The sequence below is a fragment of the Periplaneta americana genome, chromosome 6, assembly GCF_040183065.1.
Source record: "Periplaneta americana isolate PAMFEO1 chromosome 6, P.americana_PAMFEO1_priV1, whole genome shotgun sequence".
NCBI classification, from domain to species: domain Eukaryota; kingdom Metazoa; phylum Arthropoda; class Insecta; order Blattodea; family Blattidae; genus Periplaneta; species Periplaneta americana.
Window position 1 is genome coordinate 150,893,678 of NC_091122.1, and position 16,714 is coordinate 150,910,391.

The 16,714-nt window shown below is 37.9% G+C and overlaps 1 protein-coding gene across 1 annotated transcript in view; it reads right to left on the reverse strand.

Moving 5' to 3' along the window:
* Positions 1 to 16,714, reverse strand: part of LOC138701929 (farnesol dehydrogenase-like) — a 31,048-nt gene that overhangs the window by 9,783 nt on the left and 4,551 nt on the right. Inside the window, exon 2 of the mRNA XM_069829299.1 lies at positions 2,662 to 2,830. Coding sequence (XP_069685400.1) covers positions 2,662 to 2,830 — 169 coding nt within the window. The remainder of the gene's footprint in view (positions 1 to 2,661; positions 2,831 to 16,714) is intronic.

A 16,714-nucleotide genomic window follows, 5' to 3' on the forward strand; every position in this document is an offset into this window, starting at 1 on the left:
GCGTTCGATTCCCGGTCGGGGCAAGTTACCTATTTGAGGTTTTTCCGGGGTTTTCCCTGAACCCAATACGAGCAAATGCTGGGTAACTTTCGGTGCTGGAACCCGGACTCATTTCACTGGCATTATCATCTTCATCTCATTCAGACGACGCTAAATAACCTAGATGTTGATAAAGCGTCCTAAAATAACCTACTAAAATTAAAAAGTTAAAAATACAACGTTCTTGCAGAGACGGAACAGTTTGCATACCGGTATACTTCTAATTTATAAGTTCTCTGAGTCAGAAGAGGATCACAGCAGTGTCTTCGAATGTGTGGTTGTGTCTCAAACATTGATAGTGAGAGGAGATTTTCGACATTATGAAGATGCCACAGTCTTCTAATCGTGAGTATCTGGACATGTCATTAATTTATGGCAAAACTGGTCACATTGCCGCTGCAGTTGCTCGCTTATACCGTGACATAACTGGATCAGAGTGTGAAAGCTGTATACACGCAACTGGTGGACACTTTGAACAATACCTTTAAAAGAGATTGTAGAGAATGGTGTACCTCACAGTAATGTGTATCATTTTCATTTAGTTTCAAACTTGTTTCTTTCTTCCAAACATTGTACTGTAATTGAGTTGGAGTGACATCAACTGTATGGTCCTCAATGTGAAATAATACTGTATTTAAGGGATTAATTTTGTTTTATGCATAATTTTTCATTCTACTGTATTATTGATGAAATTGCCTTAAAATGTAACGGAAACTACGTGTTTGTTCGTGCTAAATTTATTGCTGAAATGATACAATAACGAACGTTTCATCATAGATACGAATAACACAATTCATGTAGTTAACATGTTACGATTGTATAAATTTTGATATGACTGCATTCTCAAAAGATGTTTTTGTTTACAAACAGTGGCGATTTCTCTTAAGGAGCACAGGAGCAGTGCACCACCTCTTCAAATAACGCATGTTTTTACATTTATATCAATGAGCTGCAGTAGACTATGTGAGCGACATAATTCTTTATTATAATACTATGTAAAAATAACCTGCATGTGTACTGTTCTTCTTGACGCCTGGGACTTACGTTTACCGCTCGACACTTGCGGCACACTGTTCCATTCGAGCATGCGCAGTAGTACTGTTTCACTGGCAGGCTTTGGAGCATGGTAGAGAGGCAGTACAGAGTGCGTAGGAGGCGTTAGGAGCACTTTCAGATGTGTTCTCAAGCTCGTTCCATCATAAAGGTTACAATGAATAGTGTGCAAAATCTTTTAAATGTGTAATTTTCTATAAAACCTTTACACGAAAAGATCAAAATAAAGAAGATGGTTAGACCTACACATTAATTAAAATTATAAGTGACGAAGAACAGTAATAGAGAAGTGAGAAGAAAATTCAACATTCGGACTTACGAAAAATGAAATATGCGGCTGCAATATAAAAGACGGTGTATTTTGTTTTCCTTGCCTGTTGTTCGACGGCGAACATTAATTATTAACAAAAATAAGTACGTTTTATGAATTTTATTTATTTTTCTGTTTGAATTTAGGACTGTGCGTAGTAACTAAATGATTTTGATTATCGTTCTGCAGATGTGATTTGACTTGAAGCACATGAATGAAAGAATAAAAAAAAAAAACACGATTCTTCAGCTGCACACATCAATAATAATGTTAAATTAGCAGTGTTGGGTCAAACAAACATTCAATTGGATTGTTGCACTTCACAATGATAACGTTACCAAGAACAGATAAGTGCGTGCGGTTTTGTGGAGCTTTTGAGTTGGGTTTAAGAGATCACGAAGAGGGAAACTCATCTTTAAACGCTAGTACGTATTTTTCTTGGCCTCATCAATTTCAGTTCTGAATTAGACGCACTCTTAAGGAACATTTTAAAGAGGAACAGTGTTTAAGAGCACATCAAACACTATACAGAACGAAGTCCTTCAAGCCATTTTGATGTATCCCATGATGAGATTCCAAAGAAATAAAGAAAGCTGCTGACTTTTTAACAGTTAAGGCTGATGAGACGACACACGTATCGAATGTTTGTGAACGTGCGAACTGTGTTAACGCAATATAGCGAAAACAATATTATTTACTGTGTGCTGCAATAGAAATTGAACACTTTACTTTGCTATTACTGGACCTACATAGAAACTGTTTAACTGCAATTTCTTGACTAATAAAATTATGTAAATCTATACCTACGTAACATATGTTAATAGTTATGTAGTAGTTAGTACCTATAATAATAATAATAATAATAATAATAATAATAATAATAATAATAATAATAATAATAATAATATGATAATCATAATAAATATTTGTGCACCACCAGGATTATTTATCACCACACGCCACTGTTTACAAACGGTATGTGTGTACATCCTCTCAAACCCCTGCCAAATAGATGATTGGAGCGGCATTCAGTATGCTGGGATGCAGTGATCTCGCGTAAACACTGCTACTGTCTACAGCGTTGCAACATTGCAATTCGTTTTCTCGAAATATTACAAAAACTATTGGTCGTATGAAAAAATATTATTTGACAAAACGTTCCCAAATTACATGATCCGTTATGTGTGTGAAGGATTGTAAAAGGTTACCTTCACTCTGTATATATTAAAGAGACGAGAATTCAGAATTCAACTACCTACCTGAGAGAAATGCCTGATGCACTACGCCCGCGTTGTTCGCCATGACATCAACGCCTCCTAGGTGCTTTTCGACCCATTTGAATGCGGACAGTATGTCCTCTTCCTTAGTGATGTCGCATTGAACAGCATGGAGTTCTCCTGGGAGGTTTTTCAGCTCCACGGCTGCTGCCTGCAAACAGACTCTGGTCTTATTTCCAGACGATCATCAATTCATCCATTTCGGAACACCGTTGTAGCCTAGCTTCGCGAACAAACGGACAAAGATGGGTATTATGGAGAACTGTTTTCCCATGTTATCCCCGTTTTACTTCCCGTTTTTTTTTTTTTTTTTTGAAAATTCGTGAGCCTCGTAACCGGTCGTAACCGGTTGTAGAAACTGAAAACTACTCCCAAGGAGAACAACTCCATAGGATCCATACGGCAAATAATCAAAAATGTTTTGACATAAGTCTACAATAATTTATTCTATGTTAAACTAGACTTATCAATATCACCTCGTATTGTACAATACGTATCTCTGCGTCTATGTTGTTCCAATGCGATAGGACGTAAAATACACATATTTTAAGACCGCTTAGCTTAGCCGAATGTGAATGAATAAAACATTGGCTTCTGGGCAGTAGCGGCCGGTGATCCAAATCCTCGGTGAGGCCAGATGCAACTAGTTTAAGTGCCTCCGATAGAAAATGTTTATTTATGATATTGTGTTGTTATATTATTAATATTATTACTGTATTATTATTATTATTATTATTATTATTATTATTATTATTATTATTATTATTATTATGTCTATTATTATTACTAGTAATGAAAATAATAATTTCACTCACCAAATAAGCTGTTATGCTGCGAGTTTCAGTGATTGTTTCAGTGTGATGAAGCAACCCATATTATGTGTTGAAATTTCCCTTTCTTTCTTCCTTTTCTTTTTATTTTTTTCCTTTGACAGCAACAAACAAGGCCAACAAAGAAGTTTATTTTGCACCACATTACAATTTAACCATTTATGTTGCCCATACCAGGATGTAATAGAAACTCGCGTTTTAAGATTATCTGTCAGAAAAATTGTCAGCGATGTCGTAGGTATCTCGGTCGGCTCTCTCTTTATTTAAAACTTCCTTTCTTTCAATATCATTTCTTCTCGAGGTAATCTCTGGCGAATCCTCGGCCTCATCTCGCCAAATATCATCTCGCTATCACCAATCTCATCGACGCTAAATAACCTAGTAGTTGATACAGCGTCGTTAAATAACCAACTAAAATAAAAAAAAATTCTTCTCGAAAAAGGACACTAACAATGAATTAACTACACCAGCATTATTTCTCGCATTTGTTTCTGTCTATATTTTCCCGAAATAGATAACAACATTGGCCCAGATTCACTAGACAAAGTACAATAGTACAACACCCTCGCTTAAGTCATAAACTAAGGCATAAGAGGAGAGAATAGTGTGGGTCTCTGCCTGCCAAAGAGCTGGAATGTTTGTTATTTATGGTCTATTTAGGAAGACAAGTCACCCTATTCCCACCCCACTCTACCCTTGAGGCCGGCCCATGGTTGAGAGGTGTGAAACCTGACCAGGCCAGACGAATTGTGCCTCAGCTACAACGTTTAAAGCGCAACGTCAAAAGCCCGCGAAGACAAACGAAAATCCAGAACCAGACCCGGCACGAGCGATGCTGGCCTCAGGAACAAATTTTACTGCAAAACAGGTCTATCTACATCACAAAGTTTTTCAATGCTTCTACAGCGATATATGCTTCATTCAAATAATTAATACATTACATAAAAACAAAATTTGATTTCAGTTAAGCCAAGTGACTGAGGCCCGGCCTCACTTGCCTCAGTCAATCAGCCGCCACTGCTTCTGGGAGTCGACCTGGTTGGCGAGTTGGTATAGCGCTGGCCTTCTATGCCCAAGGTTGCGGGTTCGATCCCGGGCCAGGTCGATAGCATTTAAGTGTGCTTAAATGTGACAGGCTCATGTCAGTAGATTTACTGGCATGTAAAAGAACTCCTGCGGGACAAAATTTCGGCACATCCGGCGACGCTGATATAACCTCTGCAGTTGCGAGCGTCGTTAAATAAAACATAACATAACATAGCTTCTGGGACATGTAAAGAGCCATACAAGGAAATTATCAGTGAGGTCATATAGAAACCTGTCTTGTAATTTCACTCACAGAATCTACCCATTATAGAAAGCTCCTACACCAAAAATTAACTGCGAGTTCAAACTGAAAGTTCCAGATATCGAGTTAGCAATACCCATTAAAACACTAGGGGAAAAACATGGAGTTCACCGCTGAGTTTGTGCGTCCCTGCTCGGTAGTATCAAGCACCCCCAGTCCTCCCCACTACTGCTGATGAGGGGTGCCCAATTGCTGCTGCGTGGCTACTTTATCAGGCAACATTGCAGCTTCGATCTCAGGACCTTGAAGTTGACTCGCTAATTTTTGGTGTGTGGCGTTCTCACAAAACGTCCCTTTTGTCAGCGAAATTTCAAGGCAGGTTTCGATATGAGCTCACTGACAGTTTCCTTGTTCTAGAGCCCTTCGGAAAAACCGGTATCTTGCATAAATGATCAATGTATGTAATTTCCACGTTGAACACCACTGAAAAACTGTTGGAGACAATGCGTCAGCAATAACAGTAATGTGTAACACTTCCAGGGCAGTTTGAGCACATTCCGCAATGAAAAAGGTGCGATTCATACTGTACGTAAAATGAGTGACAAGGCTAACGTCACGTCAGCGACAAACTTGATACAGTTCAAATACGCAACCGTGACGTCACCATCAAGTGCGGTTCACTGTTGTTTCAGTGTCGCAGTTGACGAGGTTAACCTAATTATTAGGTACGTGAAAAATACTGAACCTTTTTCAGTTCTTTCTAGGGTGCTTTTACATTGCATCTGCATTTCACTGTAAATATTTAAACCTTGCGACAATTGAATTTCAAAAATATGTTGAATATTTCAGTGTAGGTTATAGGCCTATGTTGAAATTTTAGGTTGATATAGGTTATAATATAGTCCAGTGTTGCCACTTTTGGTACAACTGTACGGATTTGGTACAATTTTAAATGGTCTGTACTCTGGTACGTATAGTTGATATTTTGGTACAATTTGGCATAATTTGGTACAATCTATACTTATTTTATTTTATAATAATATGAAAACTGAGTATTTTACAAATGTTTTATGAGCTGTCAATGTTAAATTACTGGTAGAAACAGCTTGACTATTGTCAACGATTAACAATGATATTTAGCAGAGGCGGCTCCTGCATATTTCTTAAGAGGAGGAAAGAAGTTAACACAGCACGAAATGACACCTTCTTGAATGAAACATGCTACAAATTAGCATACATGCATACATGTAAGACCAGGTAGTATTGGGATTGGCCTTCCCTTCTGTATAGCAATAATCTGTTCTTGTAAACTGAGTTCCCTAAATTGTCCAAAGTATATTATGTTTTCACTTCCATTCATTGTTGAATAATTGCGCAAATTAACAATTACAAGGAAATTCACAACATCGTAGCATTTTTCGAGCACACTACAGCATCACACGTCTTGGAAGAGACTAGCTACTAACTCGTAACCGGAACCGTTTTACGGAAATGGAAATGGGAATGGTGAGGAAAGCGAGAACACTGCACCCACCCACGTGGTCTGTGTTGCCACATTCACATTTTACAAGTTCAGTATCACATGCTTTTGAAGAATGTCAGTTCTTGTGAAGTCATACTATCATTATTGTTCAAAGCTGCCGGTGGCCGATTAATTTTTTATGCTAAAAATCATGTAGTTTGGAGTACCTACTTTCAGTTTCAAATATATTTGTACAAAACTGACAACTTCGCTGTTGCCCTGTCTAGTAGACAATGAATAGAAGTGAATTTCAGGGGCCAACTACGTAGAACTATTTCCTCTTTGTTTTACATAAATCCGACTTTAACTTTAAAATATCCACGAAAGTTTCAAACCATGAATAGCAGCCTATATAAAGTGCAATGAATAATATTTTTGATTTATAATTAAAAAAAAAGTTTACATGGTGTCTTTCATAGCGTTGCGTTAAAACTGTTTTTGTTGTGTCTCCTCCTAGATGTGTTACAGTCCGGTTGAATGCAACATCGTTAGGTGGCAGCGGTAGCGAGCTTGCTGCACGACCAGTCGGTTTCTATTTCCCGTCCATGACTGATTCAGAGGAGGATCTCCTCCCTCTCCGTTCATTTACTTGCTTTTTAAAACTCTGCTTCTTTCTCTGGCCACTAGTGCGCTGTTATCTATGTAGAGGAGGAATGGAGTCTCTTTCCTCCACACAGACAATCTCGCATCTTTGAGCGTATTCCGAATCTCACCGGTGAGCAATCCGATGGCATCACGGTGTTCCGAATTCCACCGATGACGTCATTGATGCTCCACCGGTGTCACACAGTTGCCATCAGCTTGCAGAGGTGGTGGCAATCTCCATCAGCCGCCATCAGTGAATCTGATTGGTTCTTGTATAGGGCGGGAATTAGCAGACGAATGACATCGTGCACTGTTGTGTCATGGCGGTGTGTTCTGTAGTTCTGCTGTATTGTTTGTAATGAGCACAACGTAAAAACAATATATTAATGGCTTATGAGCGAACATGTGAACGGACCAGTTACTACTACCGGTTCAAGAAATAAGTTGTTTATGATCTCTTTTCTTTGAACGAGATGGCAGTACGGAAATTTCGCAAAATTTTGCTAGCGTAGCACAGATAACAACTTATACAGTCGCGCATGACAGCCATCGATCCTTCCACCAGTTTTGTTCCTTATTTCGCTGCAACGTGACGTCATTGATGCCAAAGTGACGGTGAGATTCGGAATACGCTGTTTCTCACAGTTTTCTACAGCACATGAGCGCGCGTCGTTTAAAACTCGATCAACCGAGTTTTTCTTATAGCTGTAAACTTAAAAAATATTATCGAATCTTCCTCGAATTTCAAGACACATATTTTATTTGGTATTTACTTTCAAAAGAAGAAAATGTGAGGATGACGTTCCTCCCTTCCCTCCCCCGAGGAACCGCCACTGATATTTGGTCACCTTGAAATTAAATGTAGTAATTGGGGATATAAATTAATTGCTTTTAAAATTAAATTTTTCCCTTCCTTCAATGGTCTCCTTTACTGTTATCCAGAAAATGGGTTTCTATTGTTGACTCGATGATACGAGTATACCAGTAATTAATCGAAGTGGCCATGGGATAACAGCGAGTGGTTCTAAAGGTGGTGACGGTATCTAGATCACAGCTTTATTACGCAGCCATTAGGTGACGTATATTTGTGTCAGATTCTCGCAATATCAGTTGTAAGATGGCTGCTCGCATGGAAACATGTCAGCTTGTTGAGGTGAATGGTGCGAATGTCATGTCACGAAAACAGCGCTTCCGGTAGTACTGGACCAGTCTCCCTACAGCTTCGACCTGGCACCCGGTGATTTCCAACTCTTTGGACCGTTGAAGAAGAACCTGGGTGGCAAATGCGCAGTGGCTCACGGCGACGGAGAAAGGGAGTGGCGAGTGATGCATAACAAACTTTAGTCCTTTGGCTACATAACCCCAACACTGCCATTCGTTTCATTTCAGTGGTTCAGTGAACGAAACAAATCACTAAAAAATCGTGACATCGGGTTTCTCTACATGGCACCCAATATGGGAGGGAATTTAAAGACGTTATCACGTCAGAATTATCAGGGTAGGTTTCTAAGAAAGTGATCAAAGATCCTCTTTTTGATATGTGGGAAAGTTGTTAGACACTGTAATAAAATCTGACATTGCATTTATTTTTTAAAATGTCAAAAGTGAGATAAGCGCAAGCCGCTCAAGTACTAGCGCAGCCGCGGCGAAAATGCGACTCACGAGCACATTGTGGCTCGCAGTGCATTTCTCTTGCTTCCTACCTACAACCCCCACCCTCTCACTCACTGCAGTCAAACTCCGTTCTATTTGTATTTGTCTCTGACCTGCGAGTGGCGTATCGTCGCAATGTCTCTCTCGAAACCATGTACCTCTATAAAAACGAAAGTTTCAAGTAGGATGGGAGGATGCATTCTTTTGCTTACAATATGATGAAAATATTAAATGTATGATTTGTTCACAAATATTACTAGGAAAACGGTTGTATAACATAAAACGGCATTATGAGTTACTACATGTTACTGATGAAACATTAAAAGGTTTGTTATTACTACTACTATTATTATTATTATTATTATTATTATTATTATCATCATCATCATCATCATCATCATCATCATCTCTGTACATCGATTCTTTTACAGCAGATGTACGAATAATGCGGTTAGATTTTCAATTTAAACTCACAGATTTACAATGTGATGTTAAATGAAAGCTAGATGTGACTTGACAGATATTGAACTTTTCAAATCTTTGGAAAAAATAAATATTTGAAGCTTCGTTCTTTCGCTTGCTCTGTTGAAGCCATGTTCGCTGTAACTTACGTTTGTGAAAAATTATTTTCAACAATGAAAATAGCCTAGTAAAAATCAAATTTAGATCACGACTGACAGACAAATACCTTCGTGATCAACTACGACTGGCAGTAAGTGACATAATTCCTGATTTTGAAACTTTGTCGCAGAGACATTCTGAAGACAGTTCATTTTAGGTTGTGATAATGTGTCCTATGTTTTCTTGTTCATTTCTTTCTTCGTTACACGTCATAAACATTAACTTCCCCTTCGGGTGTCCGCCTCCCTCCATAGGTGCTATGCACGTTGCAGCTTACACAGTGGCTCGGCGCACGATGGCCTTTTCGCCACGGCTGTACTAGCGCGTTGGTCTTTCATCCAGATGGTCCAGAATTTATCCCTGGTCAGGTCGTGATGGAATTCGTGGTAGGTTTTCTCGGGGTACTCCCATTTTCTTCTATCATTCGACTAACACTCTCCTGCCATTTACTGCTGATGTTCAGAGCACGGTCTTCGTTGCCCGCGTTCATAAGTTACCTGCGCTTGGATAGTGTGGTGTATGCCTAGCTTGATGTGTGATGGGAGGGGAAGATACGGACGTCCCTCCGTTGTACAGGTTCAGTGCGGTGAAGGACAAAGTTGCACCTTCTTTACATGACAGCGTTGTTGTAAATCAGGTATGCTCAAAATTGTAAAAGCGCCGATTACACGGATGATGCTGCACTGCATAACACACACAGTGTACGAACTGGGCTCCGCAACTACATTGCAGCACCGCCCGTGGCATCGCTCTCACTGTGTTACAAATACGGATAATAAACTGGATTTGAAAAAGGAAATATTCAGTTATTACATTATTTATTATATTTTATACATTTATGATACTGTTATATCATAGATAATGTTATTTTCATATTCCACATTCAACATGTGTAGGCCTATTCTTTTCTGCTAGTAATCGGAAATCTATTTCCAACGAATTTACTGCAATGCACAAAAGATTCTCATCTGTTAATCGGGATCTATGTTTGAATTTTTGGATTTAGCAACCTTCATTCTCGAAAATAATTGTTTGCACATATACTGTATTTCGAGTGACAGCGAATAAGCTCATCTTGAGATATTGCGTTTTGTTCATTTTTTAATACTTCTATGCTTGGCAAGTCATATTCTCCGCATTTAGTTCTGAATTCTACGCGACTTTGTAAATCAATTAACTCGTCCTGGAACTGCACTCTCTCGGATTGTACTCAATTTACTATGAAAGGATTAATAAAAAGATTAATATCACTTTCCATACGTCTAAAATCATTAAATCTATGTTCTGTGAATTCACATTCGAGCTGTTCCAGTACAGAGATGTAATTAACTATATTTTGTTCAGGCACCATAGATTTCTTTACAAGTTCACTATCCGTGAAGGGTTTTTAGTGCCCTAGCTAATTCCCGACGTACTACACAACTTGCTCCTAACATAAACTCTGAATTGTTCGACTCTCTTCAATGTTTGGCCTATGATGAAGTGCTTTCAATTCTTGAAACTGTAGTGCACGTTGCACCCCTGAAAAATTATTTTATCATAACATGTATTTCTGTTGGAATAAAATCATGAACAATAACAATAATTGTAGTAATAATAATAATAATAATAATAATAATAATAATAATAATAATAATAATGTTGATATATGAATACATATTACAGAAAACAGCTTCCCTGTCACTTCGGCATGTTCTGGATGGCAGAGCGTATAATGTTTTATGTTGCTCAGTAGTATTCCTGACAATACCTTACAACATAGTAAACACTTTACGTTTTCACAACAAAAATAGTCTTCCTCCCACACTGTACGGAATGATCGTTTGCTTACAGAATGTTTTGACTGTGGCATTATCCCACAATGTTCGTACGTTTACTAAGTACTTGAACTGCCTTCCGCAGTCATCCGTCGAGCTTCGAACGAGGAATAGCACGCTCTACATTCGAAGGTTGTGATTACAGAACGTAATCGGGAGTCAGAGAATGGGCATACCTGTTGTAAATGAATGCATTGTAACACATCCTTAGAACTTTAATAACATTATATTATTAATAGAATGCAATACTGTACGACAGTTTTCATTTATGATTTACCTATTGATGCGTCCACAGTTCCATCACAATAAAGAACAATACATTTCCGTAGAGTATCGAAAGAAAACCCCCTCCGCCTATCACTTAGAAACATTTTGAACTGAGAAAATGTGCGTTCCACATCGCAAGACATAAGTGGTGCGATTCGAAAATATGAGCTGTCACACGTATCATCTGAGGGCTCGCCATTAACCGACAAAATATCTCTTATTTCACACATTGCTGAAAATCCACAGTTCTTTTTCAACACGGTCCCAAATTTCGTCTTAACCGGTTCCAAACTTGGATGTGGTTTTGCTTCACACAGACTTTGGTACAAATGTTCTACGAGTTGGAGGCCACTGGACATTTCGAGGGTTGACGATTCTAGTTGTTTTATTGTTGTGGGAAAATCTTTGTAAACAACTTTTATGTATGACTTGAGGCTTTCCCGGCGTATTGATATAGAATAACTCTTCTCGGGTTCTCAGCCAGGTGAGTTGGAGATTAGCTTCCAAGCTTTCGACGGCTAGCTCTGCCATCTTCTTCAGGGACAACATCTTCGTCCCTGAAGAAGATGGCAGAGCTAGCCGTCGAAAGCTTGGAAGCTAATCTCCAACTCACCTGGCTGAGAACCCGAGAAGAACTTTTATGTACAACAGATCTTCATAGAGTGCTTCCGAAAACAACGACTTTGCAACCTTTATTGACTTAGCTACTCGCTTCATCATCAGGTGTTTGTATTACACCACGGACTTCCTAGTAGTGTTCACAATAGTACAATGCCGCCTTCAACCAAGTTCCCCACCGAGTTAAAATGGGCTGTGGTGGCAAAGAAATTCCTGGTATGATATCTTTCAATTTCTGTTTTCGAGACGGGGACTTCAGAAAGATTTTCTTCCCGTTGGAGATTAAGCTGTCAACATCAGGGAATAACGACCTAATTTCTTCAGCTACCCTATGCAGACCATGGGCCAAGCAAGTTAAATGTAACAGGTTTGGATGTCTAGTCCGGATTTGGCTGCTTTTAACATGTATGCTGCAGCATCGGTCACAAAAAGAAGGACATTTTCTCTTTATATTCCATCAGGCCACAAAATATTCATAGCAGTCTCAAAGAGAGTATCAATTGTGAACTGTTTACTGCAGTAAGCACCTCGGTTGTTAACAAGTATTTTTGTGAAGGTTTGTCCGGAGATAATATTCCAACAATAACATTACCAATATTCCACATCTGTCGTTTCGTTTATAGAAACCCATATTTTATTATTTGCGTCAGATTTCCTAATGCCGTTGATGACATGATCATAGCACGGGAATAAATATCTTTTGCGTAGAGTTGACTCGCATGGAACGTTTCGCCCAGTATATTTCTGCAGAAATGATTTGAAAGTAGCATTTTGTAACTTGTGTAACGGAATATTGCAACACACCATCATATTGCAGAAGTCGTTACAAAACTCTCTCTGAGTAGGCTTACATGAATTTGAACTCGATGTTGTATCATGTCTGCCAAACAGCGTTAGGGCTATACTACACGAACGTTAAAAACGTTGCGTTGACAACGTTCTTTTATAGGAACTTAGTTTTTGGTAATATGATCGCTTGTATAATTGCATGACTATACTACACAAGCGTTAAAAGTGCTGCGTTTGGTTGCGTTGCTTCGATGTTGGGAAGTTTCAACGCAGAGGTCTGCGTTCGCAACTTCAACAACAGATTGAATATTGTGAAGCAAATGCAGTTTTTACTACCTACTTTTGGTGAGAATGAAACCATTTCGATTATGTTATACCTCCACCTAAACAAGAAGACATACCGGATGGTATTATTTCTCAGGCTACTTCGGTCATGAGAGTAATGTAAACGATACCCAAACAAAATCGGGACCATCTCTTCGCTCGACAGGAACAGGAAGAAAAGAAAAATCTAAAAATATTCTAGTAACTGCAACAAAGGATATTACAAGTATATTATCAGAGAGCGTGGCCATACAAAGACAAGACAGAGAGAATTACAAGGATGGAAACAAAGCTTTCCTATCATTTATCAAAATCATGGGCAATTTACCTCCAGAGCTTGCAATTGAAACCCGTTTCAAAGTTTATGAAGTGTCGAGCAACGGGCAACATCAAGAATGTCCCAATTGTCAGAGTCGCCCGTTGAGTGTTGTTGCCGATGGTTCAAATGATTCTGAGTTCATTGTTAATTTCAGTCGGTATTGATTTCTGCAGCTTGTAATGTTCTTAATTTTCAACATATTTTGCATAAAATAAAAATATAATCATTGCAAATTAAGGCAAATTTTATTACTTTACCTTAATGTTACAATCAGCTTTTCGAAGGATGAACTGATTTCCTCATTACAGTATCAGATTTCCTAATTTTATGAGAAATTAAATTCAAAAGATCATCAACATTTTTTATTGACATTCTGTAATAGAGAAAAAACTTGTCGAGATACTGTCGGTGATTTTCAAATGCAGTACAGTATAAAACTTTCCTGTCGAAAGTCTCTTAATGTTTGCGGGATGAATTCACCATCTCATTTTCCTCTTTTTTTGAGACAGACTTATAAATTGAACACATAGCAGAGCTACATATGCAACTTGTATAACATCCATTGCAGTTCTGAAACCAAACACAGCTTCCCTAACGCAACGTGTAGTTTATACATTTTTCATGCGTTACCAACGCCTGTCAACGCAACATTTTTAACGTTCGTGTAGTATAGCCCTTATACTTTTTTATGTTGTTTAGACTTACAATGCTTCTGGATGAAAATTATTCTGTGGCCTTTAAACTGTAATATGGCATACTTTGCAAAATATATTTACTAACAGTCTTACTAATAAACCGTGTATAGTTTTTATACGAGACTTATGCAGAGTTGAGACAGAAAACGTTACTAATAAACCGTGAATAAGCTATGGACGTATAAACAGGCTGTAACTATACAATGGAAATTGCTTTGCAGTAGTTATATACACGAAACCCCTTGTTTAAGCGTTGTATATAGGGAAAAAATGGCCGCCCCTCTAACAGCTGTTCGTATCGACTATCATTTTATGACGATGGTTGCCTAATAACCAAAGAAGAACAAACCAAAGATCATAGAATTATTAGAATAATATTGCTGTAGCTTGTACTCTTTGACCAAAATGTAGTGTGGTAATCGATTACAGCCAGTTGTACTATCGATATTTAACACGCCACACTAGAGCGCTCTACCGGATGCAGTAGAGAACCTCAGATATTCTATTACCTTTCGTAACGAAGTAATGACGAAACTATGACGTAGCTGTCTAACAGTTATACTGTTATACACGACGTATGTAGTGATTATTAGTAAGGAATTTACACACGACTTATAAACGAGCTACTCATTGTATAAGACAGTTAAACGTCTGTATATAGAGTTTTTATTAGTAAGACCGTAATTGTATAGTGAAATAATCACGGCCAAATTCCTCCACATATTGTAACAACTTCTGTTTCTATACGTCTGACATTACTGGCACTCTTGTTTACAACTCTGCACGGCCCGACCGACTGCTGTACGTATTGAGAATGCGTCGAGACGCCGTACTCATCGCGAGTACTACTACTACTACTACTACTACTGCTACTATTATCACTACTACTGCTATTATTACAACTGCTGCTATTTTACTACTGCTACCACTACCAATACTTACTGCTGGGTCATTCCATACAAAACTTTAAGAATATGTCAGCGATGTCATGAATTTTTTAGAGCTTTTAATATAATAATGTTATTATGCAAATAAATTAAACTGCCAAATAAGACCGCCATACCATTAATATTTTAGTCATACGGATGACTGACAAATGGGTGGCAGTTACATGTTATCCATTATTTAAAATATTCTAGACATCCTATATGAAGTGTCATCGAAACTAAACAGACGCCATTGTAAACTTGAATAACCATATTTTAATACCTTAAAGACTAATCCGAATAATATTAAGACAAGCTCATAAAAACACCTCAGTGAAGAAAAGAAATAGTTTTATACTCGAATGCAACAAATTAAATTCATGCGAATTTCATTCGTATTGAAGAAAATCTTATTCCTAATCCATCTCCCAAGTTTTATGACTTTATCTTAAAAAACCTGTGAATAATTAAATTAATAAAATGATTAATTTTTTTTCCGACTGTTGCAAATCGCTTGCTATGTGTGGCAGTCGTAGCGTTCGTGAGACTTCATAACGATGAGTAATCTCAAACGTCCGTCTCCCTGACTTTGGTCGCGCAACATTCTGTACGACGGGAGAGCCTACCTGCTGAGCTCCTTTGTTCCGGTGAGTTATTTTTATTGAAAACTGACATGATATTTAAGTCACCATTCTGAAATTTTCACAGTGGAATCAATATACTCTAAAGAATTAAACACATGTGTTTTCGTCTGTAGAAATGAATTGCATTTTGTGTTCTACATTTTTTAAAATTATTTACGGTGGGTAACTATTTAAAAATATTATATGTGTTTTTTTTTTTTTTCATTTTAAGGGCATTTATAAACAAGGCTCTCCTTTTTCGAATTGCATTGAAATCACTTTTCCATCTTCCTTTAAATAGTAAGAAAACTTCGATGAATGAAACCGTGTTCGTTGTTAAACCAATATTTTAAATTCTGATTGCTACCAAACTATGAAAGATATAAATATAGTATTGCTTGAAATTCATATTTAGAACATACAAAATAACCTACTACAATATTTTTAACTTTTGAGACATCATGGTTCAAAAACATACTTTTTTGCATCGAATGACCCTACTACTATCTACTACTGATACTGCTACTACTACTACTACTACTACTTACTGCTACTACTGCTACTATTACTGTACCACTACTTACTATAGTCCCGTCGCTCTAATTTCCGGCAGCCAATCACGTTGCAGGTCGGCTACATTTAAACGTGTGCGTCTTGTGATTCGCTGATGAAGATGTAAAGCATTTCCTAAGGCTGGATAAATACGTAATATATAATCGCCCGCCATTTTGGCTCTTTCGTTGGAGTTCGCAGAAATCACACGAGAACGTTATTTGCCGCTCAATTATTTGCTGAATTACAGTGCGTTTGATTTATTATCATAGGAGCTACGACATGATAATGTTTAACGGTGTGGCAAATACAGGGACATCATTTTATTTTTACTAACATTTTTAATATTAACCTGTCTATACCTTTAGAGAACCGGAAACATCGCTTGCTCCCCCCTCCAAGACTGGAGTTCGATGATACTGGCGTAAAACACAAATCACTCTACTAGGTATAGGATGGAAGAAAAGTAGTTCATCCATTTACGTAAACTAGGAAATATCGCGATTTTGAGTTTGATAATTTTCATTAGGTTTTTCTTTAATCAAAGTACAGTACTGTATTAAGAATAAGTGTTTTTACTCGCGAAGTGAGTTATCCATGCGAACG